The sequence below is a fragment of the Chelonoidis abingdonii genome, chromosome 3, assembly GCF_003597395.2.
Source record: "Chelonoidis abingdonii isolate Lonesome George chromosome 3, CheloAbing_2.0, whole genome shotgun sequence".
NCBI lineage: Eukaryota > Metazoa > Chordata > Testudines > Testudinidae > Chelonoidis > Chelonoidis abingdonii.
The window spans coordinates 118052922-118077785 of NC_133771.1; the positions used below are offsets into that span (position 1 = coordinate 118052922).

At 43.9% G+C, this 24864-nt stretch overlaps 2 protein-coding genes across 4 annotated transcripts in view; one reads left to right on the forward strand and one right to left on the reverse strand.

Annotated features, from left to right (window-relative positions):
- The window catches only part of NUP43 (nucleoporin 43), a 34597-nt gene extending 24808 nt beyond the window's left edge, over window positions 1-9789 (reverse strand). The window contains exon 1 of the mRNA XM_032771772.2: window positions 9704-9789. The gene's annotated coding sequence lies outside the window, so the exon portion shown is untranslated. The remainder of the gene's footprint in view (window positions 1-9703) is intronic.
- The window catches only part of PCMT1 (protein-L-isoaspartate (D-aspartate) O-methyltransferase), a 50878-nt gene continuing 35567 nt past the window's right edge, over window positions 9554-24864 (forward strand). The window contains exon 1 of one of the 3 annotated variants that reach the window (XM_032771775.2): window positions 9554-9782. In XM_032771775.2, the coding sequence (XP_032627666.2) occupies window positions 9554-9782 (229 nt within the window). Of the gene's footprint in view, window positions 9783-13524; window positions 13592-24864 lie in introns of those variants that run through there. The other 2 variants (XM_032771773.2, XM_075064044.1) reach the window with 2 other exon arrangements.

A 24864-nucleotide genomic window follows, 5' to 3' on the forward strand; every position in this document is an offset into this window, starting at 1 on the left:
TTGGTGGTGATATCCCTAGCATAGAAAAAGACATCCTATTGTTCCTTCCATTCAACTTCATTTTTAAACATAACTCTAAAATCATTAAAACAAGCAACAAACAATTTGAACTGCACAAGTAGACAGACTCTTTGCTTCTCTCCACAAAACAGCTAGACATCTCTATTATATATCTCTATCCTTAGCCTGATCCTGCAAAAATTTACCTTTGTGCTTAATCCAATGGGACTACTCATACTGCATAAAGTAAACATATATATATACATGTCTCTGCAGGATCAGAGGCTTAATTTTTCCATCTCTAAACACACTATGCAGCCTTACTGATCTTTATAATAAGTAATCTTTTTCTCTAGCCTTGCTCTCAAACTATTACCTATAACATTCTCTCTTCCCTCAGCCGTCAGACTAATCACCACCTTGTGGAGAAATACAAAAATGCTCCATTGTACCTTCATAACCTGGATTATACAAACCTACTGAGACTAACAAATATTTCATGTTTGTTAGGAACTCCCTGACAATCCAAACCTCCTCACCTTCCTTTCTGACAATATTTGCAAATATAACTGTTTAAAAATTAAGGAAAACAGTACAATAGAACTTTGATTATCCAGAGGTCTCATGCTCGTGTAGAAGCCGTCACATAATCATTGGCCTGGACCACTAGGGTTTGAAATATGCCTCCTCTGATCCTGACTGCAGACTTCAGAGTGAGCTGTCCAGTTCCCTTGATTATAGACAGATGGCCAATTTCCCTAAGGCTGGCCAGCTCAGCTGGGACAGCAGCAGATGTGGTCCTGGACTTCAGTCCATAGATGTTCATGCAGAAGTCAAAACTTAGAGGACATATCTGACTCTCAAACAACAGAGATTCAGTTCAAACAATCAAAGTTTGATTTTTAATATGTGGGGTAAATTAAAAAAAATACATTAATCAAATCTGGGTATAGATAGATTGCCCATCCCTGTTCACAGGTTCCTTACAAAGAATATTGGCATAAAATGTATTCTGTTTTTCTGTTTACTGAATGTGGTTACCAAACATTTTCTGGGACATGTACATAATTATAGGGGAAGCTGTAGCAACACCTTGATTTTGGTTGTCTAACACTTTTCGTTATTATAAAAATTTACTAAAACCTTCTTTTGAGAAGCTCTAACATCTCAGTTGTTTTCAGCAAGCCTCTGAAAATTCTGCACTCAAAGAGCTGTTGGCCTAGAGACCTACCTTCTCTTTGTCTCATGGAATTCCATTCAGGTTTAGCTGAGTTGTAAACTATTAAAATCACCACTTCCCTTCTCTCACTTGCCTTCCTCAGGATGACAGCATGATAAATTGGGTGTTGTGACAGATCTGGAATGGTTCTGTAATAATTTTTGAATAATATATGTTCTATATGCAGTGTAGTTGTAGCCATGTCGGTCCCAAGGATATGAAAGAGACAAGGGGAGTGAGGTAATGCATTTTATTGGAACAACTTCTGCTGGAAATAGAGACAAGCTTTTGAACCACTCAGAGCTCTTCTTCAGGTCTGGGAAAGGAACTTGCAGCATCATAGCAAAATGCAGTGTGGAACAGATTGTTTAGCATAAGTAATTAGCACATATTGTAAGGGACCATTCAAGGTAAAGTGACCTTACCTGTTAAGACCTCTGCATCTGTTGTTCTGGCAGGGTCTAGTGCTTCGAGTTGGTGTGTTCTAGTGTGTGGGGAGCTTGCTTCTGATGATGATCTTAAAAAGGTTGGGAAGTTGTTTGAAGGCCAGAAGTCGGGGTTCAGGAAAGATATCTTTCATGATGGGGTTCCCATCGAGTATGGATTGTAGTTGTTTGAAGATACCTTGTCTGGGTTCCAATGTGGGGTGTTAGGTATTGATCACTGTAGCTGTGAAGATATGTCAACAATCTGTAACCCACTCATTAACCCCCTCTTTTTGTCCTATGACTGCAGAAGTGTTAACAGGCCACTCTACCTTGAATTATCCTTTACAATATTGTGACACTGACAGGCCAGCCAACCTGTGTATGACACATAAGAATTTAACAGAAGGGATTATAATTGTAATCAAGGCAATCTACTTGCATGAGAATTTCAAAGAGATGTACTAAACTAGCAATCATCAACTCATTTATTTGTAGTAATAGAAATCAAGGATAGATGCTAAGGGTATTCATCTGTGTTTACCTGTATCTTTTTAGAAGTTTAACAATGTAACCAGATTAGTTTGTAGATGCTAATTTCCTTTCATGTCTTAATTGCCTTAATTAAATATGGGACTGTGTCCAGTTAACTTTAAGATCAAAGATGTAAGATACTGCAGGAAAACTAATAATATTATCTACATTGTCTTCAGTTTAACTATCTCTGTTATAAGGAAGGACTGGTTAATTGCCTTATGTGAATGAGTGTAACTAGTTTACCTGTGTATGCACAGGAAATAGAAGATTAGCTTCAAAGCAAAGGTCTGACGAAGTGGGTATTCACCCACAAAAACTCATGCTCCAAAACGTCTGTTAGTCTATAAGGTGCCACAGGATTCTTTGCTGCTAAAGCAAAGGTCAACACTACCTATTCTTCCGGGGGGGGAGAGGCCCTGTTGTGACAACACAGTGTGTCAGCCTGCTAGAAGAGCTATAAAAGAAAAGTCCCAAGACTAATCTTGTCATCTCTCATCTGCTTAAACTTTGAACAGGGAAAGTATACGTGGTAAAATGGAGATCTTCCAAATAACTATTTGGAATGCCCTGGAAAATGCATGGAAAGACTTTAACAGACTTTACATCTAAGCTGCATTTGGATTCTGACCTGTTGGGATGATTCCAGAGAGATTTTTACAAGCCAGAAATTCATTCCATCACTGCTATGATCCTGAACTATGAACATTGAAAGTCATTTTTTCTGTATATTGATCTTTTAACCACTTGTACCTTTCTTCTTTCTTTTTCCATTTATTATTAAACCAATTATTAGGATCTTTAGTTTGGTGCAGCTGCGTCGCTGTTAGCTCTGAAGTGTGGCCATAGCCTAAGACTTCAGAGCTCGGTCCAATGTAAATTTGGCATTTCCTAATTTTGCAATCTAATTTAATGTAGATTTTTTTGTATGTCATTTAGAAGCAGAAATCCCATGTTGCCCTAGTTTATCTCTCAGTAAGCTTCCTCTAAGGCAGACCAACTAAATTCCACATCATAACCTTCACTCAGAAAAACCTGTGAAAATTGATGGAGCTTTATACTACACTCTGTACTAATGTCTTCTAATGAAAGATCTTTGATGTTATAATTAAAGCAATGAGTTGATATGCTGATAGATGCAATCACCCTCATAGCCCCTGATTTCCTTCCCACTGTTCACTGTTGTCACCCTCCCAGTTTCCAATCTGGGGAGTTTGTCATTTTTTGTGTGGTGAATTTTAGGGCACATCTACACTGGCAAAGTTACAGCGCTGGCAGTTACAGTGCCACTCAAAGAGTGCAGAAGGAAAACCACTGTTGTGCGTTCACACTGACAGTTGCCTGCACAATAGCATGTTCACACTTGCAGCGCTGCACTCTGGGCAGCTATCCCACAGAGCACCTCTTTCTCTTTGCCGCTAAGACTTGTGGGAAGGTGGAGAGGGTCGCGAGGCCTCATGATGCATTGCTTCGCATCCCAGCAAACCCTATGCTTCCATCTGCATTTGGTGCCATCTTTCAATGGTTTGTGTACTGTGCGCCCTGCCTCTTTCAGGCTGCAGGAATGGATCCCGAACTGCTGACCAGTATGCTGCTCACTCTCACTAACACATCACGAGTGGCAGTGAAGTTATTTCTTAAACTACTAAGTCCAGAGGAGTGCAACGTTGATCTTGCCACGCGTAGTAGCTATGACACGAGATTGCTTATGGCTTTCAAGAAGGTGCTGACCACAGCAGAGCGCTGCTTTTGGCCTCAGGAAACAAGCACTGAGTGGTGGGATCACATCGTTATGCACGTCTGGGATGATGAGTAGTGGCTGCAGAACTTTCGCATGAGGAAAGCCACATTCATGGGACTGTGTGATGAGCTCAGCCCAGTTCTGTCATTGGAGAAGCGCGTGGCAATTGCACTGTGGAAGTTGGCTAATCCAGGCTGCTACCTATCGATCACTACCCAGTTCGGAGTGGGAAAGTCAACCATTGGACTCGTGTTGATGCAAGTATGCAGGGCCATTGATCGCATCCTGATCTGAAAGACCATGACTCTGGCCAACGTGCGTGACAATGTGGATGGCTTTGCACAAATGGGCTTCCCTAACTGCGGAGGGGTGATCGATGCCACGCTGTCATGGAGTGTGGGGGAGACAAGGCCCTGCAACCCCGTCTTCCTGCGATTCACCATGACTCTCAGCCAGCCAGGAAAACAGAAGGTTTATTTAGATGACAGGAACACAGTTCAAGACAGGTCTTGCAGGTACAGGACCCCTCTCAGCTAGGTCCATCTTGGGGGAACAGGGAGGCCAGAGCCTCACTGGGAGGTTAGAGCCCCATCTGGGCTCCTCTCCATTTTCCCAGCCAGCTCCAAACTGAAACTCCCTCCAGCCGTCTCACTCAGCCTTCCCCCGGCTCCTCCCCCCGCCTTTTGTCCAGTTTCCCGGGCAGAGGTGTCACCTGGCCTCCAACCCCTTCCTGGGTTCTCATATTACATGCTCAGGTATCCTCTCAAGGAAAGTCTCCCATCCCTCAATGCAGACAGTCCCAGGAAAACTCCCCTGCAACCTTCCCAGGTCAATACTCCTCACTCAGTATTCAAAGAACCCATGAACATAACACTTTCCAATTCTGGCACCAGACCACCTAGCCACTGAGTACATTGAACACAAGGGGTATTTCTCAATCATTCTCCAGGCACCTGTGGATCACCATGGACGTTTCATGGACATTAACAAAGGCTGGTCCAGAAAGGTGCATGATGCACGCATCTTTCGGAACACTGGCCTGTTCAAGAAGCTGCAAGCAGGGACTTTCTTCATGGACGAGAAGATCACCGTAGGGGAAGTTGAAATGCCCATTGTGATCCTTGGAGACCCCGCCTACTCCTTAATGCCATGGCTTATGAAGCCGTACACAGGGCAAATTGACAGCAGCAAGGAACGGTTCAACAACAGGTTGAGTAAGTGCAGAATGACTGTTGAGTGTGCATTTGGCCACTTAAAAGCTGTCTGGTGATGCCTGTATGGGAGCTGGACATGGCCAATGACAATATTCCTATGCTTATAGCTGTGTGCTGTACACTCCATAATTGTGAAGGGAAGGGTGAAAACTTCACTCAGGGCTGCACTGCAGAGGCTCAGCACCTGGAGGCTGAGTTTGAACAGCCGGAGACCAGGGCTATCAGAAGGGCACAAAGTGGGGCCATAAGGATCAGGGATGCCTTAAGGCAGCAATTTGAGGATGAAAGCCCCTAATATTTGTGGCTATGCTTGGGATTGCAGTGCTTGTAATGATAGGAGGTGATTGGTACACGTGATGCAAGAAGAGGCTTTAACATAATTGTATGTTGCTTTGCAGTGCTCTTTTTGCTTTCACTTAATAGAATAAAGATTGCTTTCAAACAAACATAATTCTTTTATTAAAAGACAACAACTGGAAGAGAGAGTCAAATGAAAAAATTCATCAGCACGGAGGGGTATGGGGGAAGGGAAGGTATCAAGAGGAGGAGTGGCCCGAGGACAGCTACAGATTTGTGTATGTCCAGAGATCATAGTCAGCCTTCTCCTTTGGAGTACAATGAAGCTGATGCTGTACTTCAGCAGGGCCAAACTGCAGAGGGATGGGTGTTGAGTGCAGTGGGTAGTGGAAGTCCACAGTGCTGGACTGTGAGGAGGGAGAAGTGGAATGCTGCGGGTACAGACTAGAGCCAGGAGGTTGATAACAGTGTGTTGGCAGTGTGGTGGGGGCACATGGGAAAGAGTTTTGTGACACTGGCTGCAGGGGATGGCAGGCGTGGAGCTGCTCGGCTTGAAGAGCTAGTTTTTCCTAGAGCACGTCCATTAGGTGCTCTATAACGTTTAAGAGCCACACCATAGCTAGTTTCTGGTGTGTCACGTTCTCCTTTGGGTCCCTCTTCTCGCTATCCCGCAACTCCTTCGATTCCTGTTTCTCAGCGGCAAAGTACATCATAACCTCACGGAAAAAGTCCTCCTTAGTTCTTGTGGCCGCTTTCTAGTCCTGCACAGCTGTTCTGCCACCAGTAAGGGAGGCTGGCCTCCCAAGGTCATCTCTGTGAAGTTTAAATGCAAAATTTTACATAAGCAGTATTGTCTGTGTTGCAAACACTGATTCAGTGCTTTAAAACACAGCCAGTACTCAAACACCTGTCACTAACTGGCTGACTCCAGGCAAGCACACATGAGCCACAAGACTCCCAAAATGGTGAGTAGCCACAGGGGCAAGGTGAATCACTTTTTCTGGACCCTGCTGTACACTGGGCATGTGGCTTTTCAGGAGAGGCAGCACTGTAGTGGGGGGGCTTGATAATCATTCCTGTCCTCACTTGTGATCATTATGGAAGATATCTCACTGCTGAGGGTGAGTAGGGAATCAAGGGAGGGTCTTCTCCAAGTCTGCGGCTTCCATCCTGGCTCCTGTGCGGCTTGCCTGTGTGCAGCAATGGTCTTCTCCTCCCCCGTGTCGGCACAGTGGCACGGGAAAGTTACTGTTAATGGGGCGAGAAACAAAGAAGCTCTGCCGAAGGACCTGTGGCATTGGATTGCCCAGTATCTCCACAAAAGTTTCCAGGACATCTCTGAGGGAGAGTCCCGTGAAGTGAGGGAGTTTATCAATAGCCTGTTCTGCCACTCAGAATAGGTAAGCGGTGGGAGACAAACCTGATTTCTGCAAGCCTCCTGCCCCCAAGAAATTGCTTCAGCAATTCTCAAAATCAGATCCACTTATCCAGGGCCTCCTCTCCTGTTTGCGCTTCGCCAGCTGATTGCAGTGACTGGCTAGGCTCCTCTGGGATAGAAAAGGGCTCCTGACTGCATGCATCTCTGGCCTCCGAGCCATCCTCTGGCTCTGGGTCCCTTCCCCCTCTTCATCCAAGATTTCCTCCTCCTGGCTCGGTCCACTCTTGACTTGCATGTGAGCCAACGAAGTATTCACAGAGGCCTTCGCAATGGAGGTGGGGTCACCACTTAGTATCACGTCCAGCTCTTTGTAGAACTGGCAGCTTGTTGGTGCAGCACCGGAGCAGTGGTTTGCCTCCCGTGCCTTGTGGTAAGCGTTCCGCAGCTCCTTCACTTTTACCCGACGCCACAATGTGTCCCAGTCATGGCCCTTTTCTATCATTCATCGTGAAATCTGTCTATAGGTATCATAATTCTTATGGCTGGAGCACAGCTGGGACTGCACAGCTTCCTCTCTCCAAATGCCGATGAGGTCCAGCAGCTTGGCATTGCTCCAAGCGGGGGATCACCTGGTGTGTGGAGCAGGCATGGCCACCTGGAAAGATGCTCTGACAGCAAACAGGAAGGGGACTTTCAAATTTGCAAAGGAATGTATGGGGTGGGGATGATGGTTGGTCACCAGAGGGCAGGGCAGTAGAGTTCAAACCGATGACCAGAGAGGTGAGAAGAGGCAGTGGGACACCTCCTGGAAGCCAATCACAGTGCTGTAATCGCCATGGTGTCTACACTGGTACCGCAGCGCTGTAGCCTCAGCACCGCAAGCTCTATGCCTCTTGTCGGGGTGGCTTTTTTAGAGAGCTATAACTGCACAGTTTCTGTGCACTAAGTGGCTTGGCAGTGTGTACACCTCAGGAGTTACAGCGCAGAAAGCTGCTTTAGTGCGCAGAAACTTGCCAGTGTAGACGGGACCTATGAATGTAAACTCCTTGGAACAAAGACTGTAGGCCTTAATTCAATGTCATACCAGCATAAATTCTCAGACAAAAAGTACATGAAGGTGTAGTTAAGACTGGGAGTATGTATCAGTAATTTAAGAGTGAAAAAAAATATCATAGGACTATTGTAATAATCCAAGAAACATGCATTATAAACTCTAGAAATTCAGAGTTAAGTTTATAAGAAGAAATCCAAACACGTTAAAGTAAAAAAATGCAGTTAGGCATCCAACCAACCATAACTTTACCCTTTACTGACCTGCTAAATTGATCGCCAGTGGATCAATCTCAGAGCATCAATCCAGGTCCGGTGCAACTATTTAGGCGACCTAGGCGGTCGCCTAGGGTGCTGGGATTTGGGGGGCGCCATTTTCTTCACCAGCGACTGTGGCAGCTGGATCTTCGGCTGCCCCAGTTGCTGCCGGCATTTAGGCGGAGGGAGCTGGGGCAGGGGAGTGCGGGTAGGGCCGCCTGCAGCAAGTAAGGGTGAGGGAGGGTGGCACACAGGGGAACTCCCCGACCCAGCTCACCCCTGCCCTGCCTCCTCCCCGAGCACCCCGTGGCTGCTTCACTTCTTCCGCCTAAGCTGATTGGTGCCACAAGCCTGGGAGGTGGGAGAAGTGAAGCAGCCATGGTGTGCTCAGAGTGCTCGTGCGCAGAGCAGGGGTGAGCTGGGGGGGTGCCTCAGGGTTGGGGGTGGGAAGCTGCCGCAAGGAGGGTGCCTAAGGACAGAGGAGGGGCACCTCAGGGCAGGGGCATGGGAGGGGGCAAGCAAGGTGGAAGTTTTGCCTAGGGTGCGAAACATAATGCACCGGTGCTCCATCAGTCCCTACCATAGTGTAGACCTGGGAACAGGTAATCAGCAGATTATGGTTCTCTCCTTAGGGTGCAGCTTCAAAAGACAGGAAGTGAAGAATTTCCATTCACCTCCTGCTAGAGATTCCCAGGAAAACCACTTAAGACTGTATGTTCCTTAAATACCTTCTTGTCTAGCACATTGTCAGCACAGTCCTTCAAAGTTCATAACATTTCCCAGGGTTCACATCTACCCCCTGAGCATGATACATACAATACTCACCTACAAACATACATAACTTTTGTATTTAGTACAATGGACTCCAAAGATACTTAAACTTAACTGAATCAGATTTTTCATGGACCCTGCAGGAAATCGCCATATTTGTAACTCAGCTATTGCCACGATGGAAGCCATGGAAAAGGCTACTGCAAACTCCATAGTTGCTGTTAACATGCCCTACATTTAATAGCGAGAGGTAGGCGAGATCTGGGACCATAGCACTCTGCGGAAGCTTCAGGTTCAAACTTTACATCTGCCCTTTTCTTCAAACAGGCCTGAACCACTCCTCCCACCCCCCCAAATCCCGAATACTCCAGCCTTTGCTAGGTGGGGCTGTAAAGCAGGATGCTGCTTATGGCTCTAACTGCCTCTGACAGCTCCCCCCTAAAACGACTGCATGTAGCCTCTCCCCAAACAGATCCCACATATCCTCTCCTATATATATATATATATAATATAATTTATATGTGGGCAACAGCTACAGTAATGCAGCTAGAACGCTACGACTTCTACTTCCCCCGAACCCCGCCAACCCCCAAACGCAGATATTCGACCCCTCTTCCCTGCCCTCTACGGGTGCGCATGCGCAGAGCTAGCTGGCGGCCGTTGAGAATGTCGAGCGCGCGAGGCGGCGGGCGCGCGGCCCCTCCCCCCGGCGGGCGCGCGGCTGGCGAGGAGGCGGTGCCTGTGTCGGCGTTAGAGGTTGTGTTGTTCCTAGGCAAGCTGTTCTGCGCAGTCGCAGCGCTGAAGGCGGCTCTCTACCTGCTCCGCAGAGTGTGTCTAGCGATGGCCTGGAAGTCGGGAGGCTCCAGCCACTCCGAGCTCATCCACAACCTGCGCAGTGAGTCTGGGGCCGGACAGACGAGGGAGGGGCCCCGGCGCGCACGGCCTCAACCCCTTCCCGCAGCCGCTACCGGCCCCTCGGAAAGACGCACGTCGCATTCGGTCCTGGGCTGGGGAGAGACCAACTGTCACTGAGCGGGGCGGGGAGGAACCCGGCTCAAGGGAGAGGTTGTCCGCTGGGGGTACGGGGCCACCGCCGCCTCTGGGTGTGTGTGGTGCGGGACCAGCCCCGCCCCTGCGGGTAGGTCCCCGCGCAGCCAGTCTGAGGGCGGCGGCTCCTCTCCGGCTCCAGGCTCGGCCTGGGCTGCAGTCGCCTGGGGTGGGGGCGTTCCGTGCGGCGGCGGCGGCTGCTGCTGTCCCCCCGCCTGCCGGTGCTGGCCGCCTCGTGTTCCCTCGTCTCTGCCCTGCGGTGCAGGCGGCGCGTGCCCGGGGCTGGCAACCGGGGTGGGATCCCCCACCGGGTCAGGAAGGGTTCCGGCTCCGACCCCAGCCCCGGCGCGGAGCCGTTGGGTCCGAGCGATAGCGGGGAAGACTGGCTGGGAGCTTTGAACGGCCTGAGGCCATTGCGGGGGCGGTACTTCACCGTGTCACGGTCTCTTTGTAGCGGTGTCGCTGGACGTTATCCGGCGCGTGGCTTTTAGCGGCCCTTGCTTAAATCCCGGGGGGCGGCGGAGTGGTTGGTTGTGGCCGCGATGCGCAAGTGAAATCCAGGGCAACGCGCTGGTAGGACTCCAGTCCCCTCCTCCTCCTCCTCAGGGAGCGCGGGGCTCAGCTGGTGCCTATGGGCCGTCCCAGGTTATAGGCTCCTCTGGAAAGTGCTGTGTGGCTGTTGATGTCACCCCATCCTCCCAGCGCTCACCTGAGGTGCAGGTTCTCTCCCACTTTTCCCAGGGCTTGCACTGCTCCTGTGTTGGGACTGATGCCCACAGCTGTGTTCTGTTTTAGGGACCTGCAGCCTGAGGGGGAGGTGTGGGCTGGTTTGTGCGTGTGGTCCAAATTGAGAGGAGGTAGGGAGTTAAGATTAGGAGCCTGGTAGGCTTAAGTTCCATCACCTTTGATATTAGCCTTTGACTGATACATTTGTAGTGCTCCTCTCCTAGCTCCTGAAAGGGGTAAGGATCTCTTTTCTTCCAGAATCTCCTAAACATTGGGAGGCGAGGGTGGCCACAAGAAGGACATAATTTTTCTGTAAACTGTGTTAGTAGTTTGCTTCTATTGTTTTACTTCTGCAATTCTGGGTTCTGCAAGGGTGCTTGTTCCTCAATCACTCCGTTTCATGGGGAGGGAAGAATGTAGTTTTTGGTAATATCTCCTAGCCCCTTTATTTTCGTCAATTTAAACATTCACAATTGTGGGAAATTATAGGGGCTGCCAGGCAATAGTTATTTAATGATGATAGAAGTTGATAACCATTAAAAGACAAATTTGCAGTGTCACGTCAAAACATACAAAGTAAATATCCTTAAATCAAACTTTAATAAGTTGTCAAGCAGTATTTCTCTTACCTTCCCTCTTTGCAAACTTCAGTGATTATTGCTGGAAGTATTTTTTTTGTCCATTAGTAAACATCAGTTTCACCATACACACACTGACATTTACTGATAAAAATCTAATCCTCCCAAACCTGCTCCTATCTTACCCATACTGCATGCAGCATAGTATCGTGCTGAGATTATTTTCAGTTTCCTACTGACTACTGAGCTCTGGATAAAGCCTGTGAAACTGGCTACATTAGGAAGACTATGAGCAGTTAAGAAGCACTGGAGCTCTCTCTTCTGTTAATGCAGTAAGCTAACGCTAGGTTTGTTAACATTTGGAAGATTATCTTTGCAATTCTAAATGCTAAAAATGTTTTTAAATGAGATTTGGCTCTCCAAGTGCTGATAGAGTAAGTCTCCTCACTTGTCTGAGAAGGCTTTCAAAGGTAGACATGGATTTTTCAAGCCTTAAAAACATATATGCTCCTGCAGTGTTTACTGTTCTGAGAACCTGAAGGTGAAATTGACTTAGTTGCTTTGCTTTGTCTAAGATGAGAGAATTGCAAAAACGTCAAACAGCATAAAAAGTAAATTGGATTTTGAAACTTCTTTGAAGAAGTTGAAATAATAGTAATATAAAAATACATATGCTGTAAAGAGATTTAAGTTGTACTACTATTTTCAGTGCTTTTATTAAGATATCTGACACCACTTAAATAGTATTTTTGTAGAGAATCTGAATTATATAGCTGATAATTTATTCAAAGCTATTATGTGCAATGAGGCCTGTGCCATTGACTTCATTGTTCTCTGTAATTGTGCAGAGATCTGTCTGAGTGGAGGCAACTTCAGGATTGAGGCTAGAAATTCTAAACAGGAAACAGCAATTAAAATAAGTCTTAAGATTGTATTGACCTAGCATAGATAAAACAGACTTTTAAAAAAAAATCTGCAGAGTCACGTACAGTTTAATTCCATTATACACATTTTATTAATAGAAATAACAAGTATATTTTTCTAATTTGCAGTGAAAGAAAATACATGTAGGCTGCACAAGAACAGGTTCTAGACATTGCTTCAAAATTAACATTTGAGAAGGAATTCAGCTGTGTATTATTTTTAAACTTTATTCTTTTATTTTTATAGCTTTGTTATCAATATAATGTACCTGTTGTTAAGAGACAGAATGGCAAAACACGAATGATCCAATAAATTTGATGTTGAGTTAATTTGTGTGTTTATGCATGTATATAATCCTAGGATAAATAAAAAGAAAACAAATATTACTCTGTCAGGCTAGTGTGTAGTAGCTGATCTGGTTCTTAAATCATTTTTAAAGGGTTAAATGTTAGAACATGCTATTAGCATGAGAAAACGTGACATGTATAACTTTTTATTCAATTATGAGCTTCTCTCGCTCAGTTGCGACCTTAACTGTAGAACTGTCATTGTCCTATCATTTATAGTAGATCAGTCCTTGGGTTTTTGCTTTGTGTACTTGCACACTGAATCTGGCTAAAACTTCTTCTGAGGCCTGTCTTACTGGGTATGTCTTCACAGTAGCTTGGAGCTGGGATTTCTAGTGCAGGTAGACATTCATGTGCTAGCTCTGCTCGAGCTAGTGCATTAAAAACCCAGTGTGGCCATGGTGGCATGAACTAGCTGACCAAGTATATACACAAGGGATTGGGCAGGATCGTACATGAGTGGCTAGCCTGAGCTGCTTCAGCCACGCCTCTTTAGGGCACTAGAGCAGAGCTAGTGTGTGTGTTTACCCACACTGGAAATCATGCTTCCCAAATGGATTGTAGACCTACCCACTGGTTTCTTACCTTCAGAAAGTGCAGACTAAAAGGGGAGGGCCTCAGAGACGGTCTCATATTCAGTGCACAATAGTACGTCTAAAGATGCCCGCCCATTGAACAAGAGACTTTGCAGAGACCAATGTCTCATGCACTGTAAACCTTCAGTAAATTTTTGCCCAGCTAACTTATTATGGTATATCTTTTGCTTAAAATGTTATGCAGGTTTTCTTTAAAAACAAACAACAGAAATGCTGGTTGTGAACAAACAGATTTCAACTCTACTAAATGAGAATAATTTTTGCTGGAACATTCAAAAGCATTTCTCATTGAAGGCTGGTTTTTCCCCGTTGTTTGAATCCCAGATCCAATACTAGAGGCATCTTAAGAAATACATTTTTTAACCATATAAAAAAAATTCTCAATTTGTTTTCTTTCTCACTTGAAGTAGCTGAACAGTCTTTCCCCAATGTTCAGAGAACAATTTCCTCTTTGAACAGAGATCAGTCCTGGACAACTTAAGCCCAGTAAGTGTAATTTACTGAAAAGTTACAGTAAACTGAAAATATTTTTGAAATAGAAATACTTAAGTCAATCTTAAATAGCTTTAACTAGCATTTAATTTATTGGTGTATTAAAGCGTGTAGTGATCCTAGAAAAAGGGAGAGGAGTTGCGTAATAGTTCATAATTCATTGATTGCTGCTTGGGTGAAGTGCTTTTTGCAGGATTCTGAACTGATTCTCTTCCACTTTTCTCATTCTGTTGACCACTCTGCTATCCTTTCAGTCGCTCAAGCTTATAATGTTGGGGTCATCCTAATTTCCTTCCTGTCTTTTATACCCAGGATTGTGTCAAATCATATTGCTTCACACTATACAACACTTCCAAATTCTGCCACCTCTTCACCATTTCCACAGCTAAAATGTTGGTCCCTGCCCTAGTCATGTCTCACCTAGGTTGTTGCAATTACCTCTTCAACTTTCTTCCTGTTCTATCCTCTCCAAGCAATACAGTATGCTGCCGCAAAAATAATTTTCCTTGTTTGCTTCTTTTTGCAATATGCCATTGACATGCTTGCTGTTGAGGCCATAACACAGTCCACACATTTTCAGATCCCACCACTAGCTTCCCATGTGGTTTCTCATTAAGCTTGCATTCAAGGTTCTGCCTAATACTGATATCTATTTTTTTCCGTCCTGGTTCACATCTTTCTGTCCTGGTTCACATTTGTAAGGTTTTCTTCATAACCCTATGAAATATCAACTTAATTAAAAAAAATATAGAATTTAAATGAAAGCTCAGATTCTGGAGTAGCTGATGACACTCACTTGAGAGAGATTTCTGTTTTCCCTGAATGAGTGGGTTTTTCAGCCCATGCGTTTTTTTTTTTACCTGAGTAACATAGGCAGGCTGTTCACAAATAATTGTCACTGTGCTCTCAAGTAAGCTAAAGATAATTTATCTGAAGATTTTGTTTCTCAGATGTTAAGCTACTTAAAATCATTTCAGAGTCTTTTGAGAGCAGCAATTTCATCATTGTAGGGATTCTTCAGTAAAGAACCTTCTTAGTTGCTGGCAGATTTCTGACTGTATTTTCTGACTTCTGTGGTCATCTCTTAAGCCTTTTGTGAGGCATATTTTAAGATGATTTCCCATCTGAAGCTGTAGATGTCCGATATCTTGATTTTAGTAAGTCTTTTGGCACAGTCCCACATGACAGTCTCATAAGTAAACTAGGGAATTGTGGTCTGGATGAAATTACTATAAGGTGGGTGCGTAGTTTGTTCAAAGACTGTATTCCATAGTTATCAATGGTTTGCTGTCCAACTTGGGGGACTTATCTAGTGGGGTGCCTCACGGGTCTGTCCTGTATCTGGTACTAGTCAATATTTTCATTCGTGACTTGGGATAATGGAGTGGAGAGTATGCTTATAGAATGTGTAGATGACACCAAGCTGGATTGCTAGCACGTTGGAGGATGGATTAGAATTCAAAACAACCATGACAATTTAGAGAATTGATCGGAAATCAACTAGATGAAATGTAATAAAGAAAAGTGCAAAGTACTACACACAGGAAAAATAAAATGCATAACTACAAAATTGGAATTAACTGGCAAGGAAGTAGTACTGCTGAAAAGGATCTGGGGGTTATTGTGAATCACAAATTGAATATGAGCCAAAAATGGCTGCTATTATTCTGGTGAGTGTTAATAGAAATGTCACAGAGTGGATTGATTTAAACGATTATTTAAGTCACCACGTTGAAATCCTTGATTAAAATCAGGAATTTTAATCAACTTTTCCATGTTTGCTTTTTATTTTCTGAACAAAGGTGCATACTCGTTGGTTGATATAAACATTACATATTGATTTACAGCTAAATGGAGCCTTACGCTAGATTTGATGCATCTTTTTGCTGCCTAGCAGGGTCCACTATAAACTATATAAATTTATTTAAGTTATATATATAGCTTAACACTTTTAGATTCTTGTTACTTAATTGTTTATTTTTAGAATGTTAGAAAATGATGAATGATATATTGCTTATTTACTGGATTAATTTTTTGTTCATCTTTTGTGTCAAGCTGCATTGGAATGATAACTGGAATTTAATTAAACACACAACAGCATATAAAATTTATTTTTATTGAACAAAATAAACCCTTAATACACTACATGACCTATTTTGCCATATTTATAAAGCTTGACCTCAAAAGTTAGATTTCCCCTCCCCATTCAATCTTTACATAAAAAAGGCAGCCTTATCTTAGTTTTTGATAGAGGCTCCTGGATTCTGCATTTTTATTTCTATTGAAATGTTTTAAGAAATTATAATAGGTTTAGGCTTTAACATATTTTGTATTAAATACAGATTTCATTTTAATCAGGTTTATTTTTAAAAAGAAAAACTTATAATTTAAACAATAAAAATTCAATTTAAATAAAGTCTGATTTTAATTAAAAAAATACTTTTTATCTACCAGTATTGGGAGGTAATTGTTCTCCTCTGTGCAGCAGTGGTGAGGCCTCAGCTGGAGTACTGTATCTAGTTCTCAGTGTCACAGTTTAAGAAAGATGTGCACAAATTGGAGAGTGTCCGTATGAGAGCAGCAAAAAATAAGAGGTTTAGGCAAACTGACCTATGAGGAAAGGTTTAAAAATATTGGTAATATTTAATCTCGAGGGGGTGGAAAATAGAGGGGACCTGATAAATCTTCAAATACGTTAAGGGCTATTATAAAGAGGATGGTGATCAGTTGCATCCATGTCCTCTGTGGGTAGGACAAGAAGTAATGGGTTTCATCAGCAATAAGAGAGATTTAGTTTAGGTACACCTCCACCTGCGACCTGGTATAACATGAATTCAGATATAATGTGGTAAAGCATCGCTCTGGGGCTGGGGGTGGCAGCAGGGCTACACACTCTGGCGGATCAAAGCAAGTTCGATATAACACAGTTTCACCTATAATGCAGTAAGATTTTTTTGGCTCCCAAGGACAGTGTTTTATCGGGGTAGAAGTGTATTAGGGAAAAACTTTCTTACTAGTCAATAAGGATGGTTAAGCACTGGAATAGGCTTCAAAGGGAGGTGGTCACTGATGTTTTATAAGAATCACCTGATAGGGATGGTGTAAGAATACTTGTCCCTATATCATTATATGGGAGTGGATTAAATTACCTCTTTAGGTTCCTTCCAGGTCTGCCTGTCTTTTTATGGTTCTGTGATTAACTCTTCTCTGGCACTATCTCCCCCCCATCAACAAACTAATTTGAAAACAACAAAACATAATTCCAATGCTACATATAAAATTATGGGGTTTAAATTAGCTGTTATTATTCAAGAAAGAGGTCTTAGAGTCATTGTGGATAGTTCTCTGAAAACATCCGCTCAGTGTGTAGCAGCGAAAAAGTTAACAATGTTGGGAATCATTAGGAAAGGGATAGATTAGGATGTACAAACTTTTTGGCCCGAGGGCCAGTTCTGGGTATGGAAATTGTATGGTGGGCCATGAATGCTCACAAAATTGGGGGTTGAGCTGAGGGCTCCAGCTGGGGGTATGGGCTTTGGAGTGGGATTGAAAATGAGGGGTTAGAGGTGCCGGAGGGTGCTCTGGGCTGGGACTGAGGGGTTCAGAGGGCGGGAGGGGGATCAGGACTAGGGCAGGGGTTGGGGCACAGGAGGAGATCAGGGGTGCAGGCTCTGGGCAGTGCTTACCTCAAGCAGCTCCCGGAAGCAGCGGCATGTCCCCACTCCGGCTCCTATGCAGAGGTGCGGCCAAGCAGCTCTGCGCACTGCCCTGTCTGCAGGCGCTGCCCCTGCAGCTCCCAGTAGATGCAGTTCCCTGCCAGTGGGAGCAGTGAGGGCGGCGCTTGGGGTGGGGGCACTGTGCAGAGTCCCCTGGCTTCCCCTACGTGTAGGAGCCAGAGGGGAGACATGTGACTGCTTCTGGGAACCACTGAGGGAGCTGGGCAACACCCTGACCGCACTCCCCGGCGGGAGCTCGAGGGCTGGATTAAAACGCCTGGAGGGCTGGATGCAGCACTTGGGCTGTAGTTTGCCCACCCCGGGATATATAATAAGACAGAAAATATCATATTGCCTCTATATAAATCCTTGGTATGCCCACATCTTGAATACTGCATGTAGATCTGGTTGCCACATCAAAAAAAAGATATATTAGAATTGAAAAGGGTACAGAAAAGGGCAATAAAAATGATGAGTATGAAACAACTTTCATACGTGGAGAAATTAATAAGACAGAGACTTGCAGCTGGGAAAAGAGATGACTAAGGGGGATTATGATAGAGATCTATAAAATCATGACTGGTGTGGAGAAAGTAAATAAGGCAGTGTTATTTACTACTCATAACACAAGAACAAGGAGTCACCAAATGAAAATAATTAGTAGCAGGTTTAAAACAAACAAAAGGAAGCATTTCTTCAGACAGTGGACAATCAACCTGTGTAATTCTTTTGCCAGAGGATGTTTTGCAGGCCAAGACTATAACAGGGTTTAAAAAGAACTAGGTAAGTTCATGGAGGATAGTTCCATCAATGGCTATTAGCCAGGATGGGCAGAGATGGTGTCCCTAGCCTCTGTTTGCCAGAAGTTGGTATTGTGTGACAGGGGATGGATCACTTGATCATTACCTGTTCTGTTCATTGCCTCTGAAGCACCTGGCATTGGCCACTGTCAAAAGACAGGATAGTGGGCTAGATGCACAGGTGCTGACTCTCCCCCTCCGCTTCCACCCCAGGTGGGTGCTCCACCCCACTCCGTTAGAAGGCCACTCCCGATAAGCTGCACCCCACCTCTTCCTGCCCATTCTCTACCAAGGCCCCTCCCACATGCCCATCTCTCTCTGCCTTCCATGAATGCCTCCCACCAGTCACTCGCTGGTGCACTGGCTCCCCTACGTGTCCAGTGAACAGCTGATTGGCACCCAGCCCCAGAACCAGAACCACTGTGGCTGGTGGGCTTGAGCCCTGGAGCATCCACAGAGTTGGCGCCTATGACTAGATGGACCATTGGTTTGACCCATTATAGCTGTTCTTAAAGAAAAACAGAACTTGTTAAATATTTAATTCTCAATAAAAGTTCTGGTTTTACTGAAAATAAAACTGATTTAGCAAGAAATGAAAAATAACTTTCCACATACAGTATTATTTTCCTGTGCTTGTATGAATCTCTTCTGGAACATGCTGGTGCATCTCAAGGTGGGCTAATTATAGTCTGAATAAATATGAAGTCGATAAATGAACAAATTTTGGACAATAATGGTTCATATTTTAAAACTAGATACTGTATTTTTAGTGAGTATGAAGGAGATTTTACAAGCAATTCTGCTTTCTTGTATGGATTTATTGAGCAAGCTTTCCTTCAAAACTGGTTTTTGTGGTTGTCTTAGTGCTCATCTGTCCACAGGCAGAGTTAACCAATGTGATTGCCTATGTAATCGTGAAATTGGTGAAAATACAACTTGTCTTGTTCAAAGTATAGCACAGTGGTCTCCAACACGGTGCCCGCGGGTGCCATGGCACCCGCGGGGGCATCTTAATGTCCCCACATCCTGGCCCCTGGGAGAGCACCTGCCAAAATGCCGCCGAATTTCAGCAGCATTTCGGCAGGGATGCCTCTTGATGACGATGCTTGTCACCAACAAGTGACATCATCGAGAGGCGTTGCTCCCGAATTTCAGCAGGGACGCCTCTCGATGACATCGCTTGTTGACAGCAAGCGGCGTCATCGAGAGGCGTCGCTGAATTTCAGCAGCATTTTGGCGGCAGCATTTCAGCGAGTGCTCCACCGCCGCAGGGACCACTGGGATAGCACATCCAATTATGTTGCTAAAGGTGACTCAGAGAAAATCAGTGTGTTTATACCACAGAAACCAATGAAGCCAACTTTAATGGAGATGGGACGTGCTGTTCAGATTATTGAAAACTTTATTATTTATTTATTTTAACTGTCATTGCGTATTTCTCTTTTTAAGATCTCACTTAGTTCCTTCCAAATTTCAACAGCATCAGTACTAAAACAGCTATTTCCTTGCATTTTGTTCAAGGGCTACCGAAATAGGCTTCAGGGTACTCAGCATGTGTTCAACATTTCTCTTAAGTCCAATGTTGAGAACTTTGGCTATGACAGTGCCATCTATTTTTTCACAATTTTGTTCAAAAACTGTCATCCGATTAGGCCTGTTCTTGATATAGTGCTAAAAATAGTCCACTAGTGAGTTCCATCATATGTCTTGTGGGAGAGTTGGCTTGGTTCCTCCCACTTTTTTCAGAGCAGCTGCTGCAAAGTGATTGTTAGAGAAGTATTTTGCAATTTCAACAACATTAGCCTTTATTTCTTGAGACTGAAGTCTTTGGATAGAAGGTGCATCAAATGAGCACTGCAGCCATATGTTATTAGCTTGGGACTCTCTTCTAAATTTCTTCTCATCTTGGGTACATTTGCAGCATTGTCTATGACGAAGCTGCATACTAGACTTTTGAATTTTTTTTTGGTTTGTTGTAGCTTTTACTGCTACTTTTTGTAAGTATTCTGTGTGTTCATTTCCTGATGTATTAATTGTTTCAGTAAGGAAGACATTCCCTTCTTCTGTTGTCACACAAGCATATGCAACAGGATCATTGTGGACAATTTTCTACCCATCAAGACTCAGGTTAACAGTTACACCCTCTAGACCTTTTGCATGCTGCTCAGTTTCTCTTTCATACAGCAATTTGCCTGTGACATCTGCTCTGTTGTGCGGACTGTATCTTGGTCTTAATGACTGAACCATGTTAATGAAATGTGGGTTCTCAGTCATACGGAAAGGAGTGTTTTTTTGCATAAACAAACTGGGCAATTTTTTCATCACTTACCTCTTTTTGTAATCTGCTGGTTCTTATCACAAATATATCTATGGTTGTTTCTGTATGACTACTTTTTTTCTTTTTGCTACAGGTGATATACTGTGGCTATGTGACATATATGGTGTGACTGAAACACTATCATTGGCAGATAACTCTGAAACTATAGAAAATGATGGTGATCTTGAAGGTGGATAGTCTTCAGAATCCTGTATGTTGAGGATGGATTCTTCTAAACAAAATAAGTCAATGCAGTTATTATTACCATACTCCTTTAGTATTACTCATTGCATTTGCTGACACTCAGTACTACTTTAAAGGTGAAATTGTAAAAGGAAGATCCGCATATTTCAGCTATTTATTTTTTATTACAACTGCATCTAAAATTTTATAATACCATAGAGTAATGACTATATTTTTTGCTCAAACATGAGAATCCAAGAATAGTCCAGAAGGAACATAGGCAGTCCTTTAAGAAAGAAGTATGAAACAAAAAAGTTTACCAACCTGAAGATCTTGCATGTTCAGACATGTTCCTGTCATCATCATCATCATCATCAATGCAGTTTCCTCCTGAAAAGGAACACTTCTCATCATAGGCGCCAACATTCTCCAGCGCTGGTGGGTGCCGGCACCCCCCCCGCCTCAACCACACCCCATCCCTCGACCCGCCACCATTCCAATCGCATCCCCAAAGTCCTTGCCCTAACTCTGCCCCCTCCCTGCTCCTATTGGATCCCTTTCCCAAATCCCCACCTCTTCCTGCAGCATGCCGCATTTCCCTTCCCTGCCCTGTGGATCAGCTGTTTTGCTGCGCAAGTGCTGGGAGGGAGGGAGGGAGGAGAAGGACGTGGTGGTGCACTCGCGGAGGAGGCGGAGGTGAACTGGAGCAAGGAGATGGGGTGGGGCCACGGGGAGCTGCTGAGGGGTGCTGAACACCCACCAATTTTTTTCCATTGGAGTCAGTGTCTGTGTTTCTCGTGATGTTTCATTCGGGCAACCAGACCTTGCCTTTCTTTGTTGCACTGTGTGCATGCCTGTCTTACCTACAGGTAGAGAACTTCATTAAAATATTCCTAAACTGGGTCTCTTTTATGGCCTGCTGCCATTATATGTTTTCCCTTCTAGTGAGAGAATGGTATGGTAGACCTCAAACCAATGACAGCTACATTCAGGAAGACCTCAAGACTTCTGGAATATGCTGTTCAAACAGTTTCACATTTGTTTCTACTGCCTGGCCCTCCCATCTCACATTTATCTCCAGATTTCTTCTCCTTGTCCAGATCTATTCCGCTCCCAACAATCTTCTATTCATTGAACTTTTTGAAACTTTGCACTTCGAGAGAGAGGTAAGGGATTGACTCTTGTCCCTCTGCAAATTTGTGTACACATAGGGTTGAGGTCTGTTATTTCTCACCTCTCTATGTATTTATTTAAAAACATTTTTGCTGTTAACAAGCATGTTATCTCAGGAGACACAAATCCACAGTTTGAGAACTGTAAAACTAAGCATCTCTGATGGTATCTTCTAGACTGAGGACTAGGTAGATAGAAAGACTAACCTAGATAATTTATACAGAAGCCCCTGGAACCCAAAAGATTGGGTCCCTAATCCATGAACTATTGGAACTCATTTACAAAACTTTTCTTAAACATTACGTGAATATATTCTCATACTATAGAATTAGAATTTTTAATCCCTATTCCATGATGAGACGTTACAGCTCAAAGATACATCTTAATTAAAACTATCTTTTAGATAGGTTTTTTTCTCAAAAAACATTTTTATCAAAGAAATCTGATTTAAACTTAAAAAAATTCATTTAAAAAAAATCGTTGATTTTTTTCTATTCTGGCCATTGATGAAAGAAAAGTTAAAGTAACATCAGGCCAATTTAAATTAACATGTATTTTTCTTAGTAAGGAGTTCTTCATAATTTTCGTTGGAGAAAAATTTTACTTTGGATTTCAAACAGCTACATCCTCCAAAATATACATCCAGTGATGGCAAATGGGTAAATTCACTGTCTTTGTGTGAGAAAAGATAAACAGTGTTATGTAGACCATAATACAGGTCTTAAATTTATCAAAGCCCTTTTTGAATGATTGTCTGTTAAATATTCTAATACTTTTAAGTGTTTTATACAGGATAATATTGTGGCAAACGCCTTAAATAGATGTTCAGTTCAGTTGCCTGCTCTCACTGTTGATCATCAGTTCAGATGCTTTGGTTGTTCCTTAAATTGCTTCTCTAGTTGAGTTATCACACATTGGTTTTTCTTAAAATGAAAACCAATTCATGATGTTTGAAAAATGTACCTGACATTTAGCCCAGGGACTAAGCCTGCCAGCGTGAGTGAAAAATGTTTGTGCTGCCACACTCCTGCAATTTAATGGAATTAAAAAGTTGTGTTCTGCATTTAATATAATCTTCTTTCTTAACACGTTTTAAAAACATGTAACTTGGAGTGGCCTAATAGGAAGATAAAAGGGTTAATATCTGGTTCATTGCCTGTGAAATTCATTAAATACATTAATCAAATAAGCTACTAATGCATCTTGTGCTCTTGTTATATCTTCCCCTTTCTTGGCTTCACTTCACTTTTTTTTTTTCTTTATCTGAGTAACTTGTTTTTTTTGTCAGGTTCTTTTGTTGGTCGAATATTTTGTTGGTGAATATTTGCCAAATACCAGTTAAATTAATAATATATAAAATATTTGATTAATTCATGTATATAATCAACATTTTTCTGCTATTCACCCAGCCTTAGTAATTGCACTTTTCAAAGAAAAAATAATAAATGCAATACATACTATAATGGATACTATACATTTCAGATTTGTGGCTTTGAGGGTGTGTGGCAACACAGACAGTTTTTCACCCAGGCTAGCAGGCTTTGTCCTTGGGATACTGCATATCAGGAAGCCTGGTCGTCAGTTTGGCATACTCTCTTCCCTGGCTCCCCTACATATTTTCATTTCCATTTCTTTCTTCTGCCTCCTCATTTCTCTCTATGGTACTTATATTTTCTAATTAATTCCATCAGCATCTCACTTGCTTATCCAGACATAGGTGGCAACAGTTTTGACCCCATTGCTGGATGACAAAAATTACTAGTCACAGATCTATATGAAAGCTAGAGTGATAGTAGGTAGAAACTGTTTAGGGGTCTGGAAGAGATGCCAAACCTTTTCCTCCCCGGTTGTATCAGGCTTTGCTTAGGAGGTATCTGAAACTGAAGCTCCCCAGCACCACCCTTACAGCTACAAAGCAGCATTTGTCTCCACTTCCTGTCTTCTGGCTTTCGTGAGGATGCTGTGTGTGAATCTTTGGCTTAGTCTACAGTGGAGGGGAAGGGTGAGTATTGATGTAAGATAAGCAACTTCAGCTACGAGAATAGCGTAGTTGAAGTCGACATATCTTATTTCAATTTACCTCCCATCCTCGTGGTACGGGATCGATGGCTGCGGCTCCCCGTCGACTCCGTTTCCGTCTCTCACCCTGGTGGAGTTCCGAAATTGATGGGAGCACGTTCGGGGATCGATTTATTGTGTCTAGATGAGATGCGCTAAATCAATGCCCGATAGATCGATCACTACCCACCAATCCGGCAGGTAGTGTGGACATACCCTAAGTTACCTTGTCCCTCTGCCAACCTCCTGGCTGTCATGTTTGGGGGATATCTCCATTACTCTCCTTTGGCTTTCTGAATGCTGTGAGGATATTTTTACTGTTCTACCTTTCTAAACCCCTCTGGCTTGCGTTTCTTTCGGTTAGACTCATAGACTTTAAGGTCAGAAGGGATCATCTAGTCTGATCTCCTGCACAATGCAGGCCACAGAATCTTACCCACCCTCCCCTGTTTCAGTGCCTTCTGCTTCCAGTTTTTCTAAGTAGGAGTAGAGTGAAACTGACTTGATTCTTGTCAATTTTGTGACTGCTCACAGGATTCTGTATGTACTTGTTCATAAGCTGATTTTTTTTTTTTTTTTTTAGTAAAAAAGGGAAGCATCAGAGAAGGGGGTCGGTTTATGAACGGGTATAGAGAGGGAGAGGTGGGACACAGTCCCTCTCCCCAACAGAGGGGTCAAGGAGAGGCATCAGAGCCAGAAGGGAAGAGGTGGAGCCAGAGTCTCTCTGCTTCTGGCCGCGCTGCTCTCCCACCAGCCTCTGAAGCAGGTGCAGCTCTGGGGCTGGCAGGCTGCAGACATGCCACTCGGCCCCGCCCCCCAGAACAGGCAGTGGCCGTGCCGTCTGGCCTGCCGGACCACACTGCGGCCACATCGCTTGGCCCTGCCTGCTGGAACACGCTGTGGATGTGATGCCTGGCCTGCTGGAGCAGCTCCGGCCAGGCCAGAGAATCCTTCCCTGGCCCACCCCAGCTAAGGTGAGAAGGGACGGGAAGAGTGTGGGGATCCTGGGCTAGGGGTGGG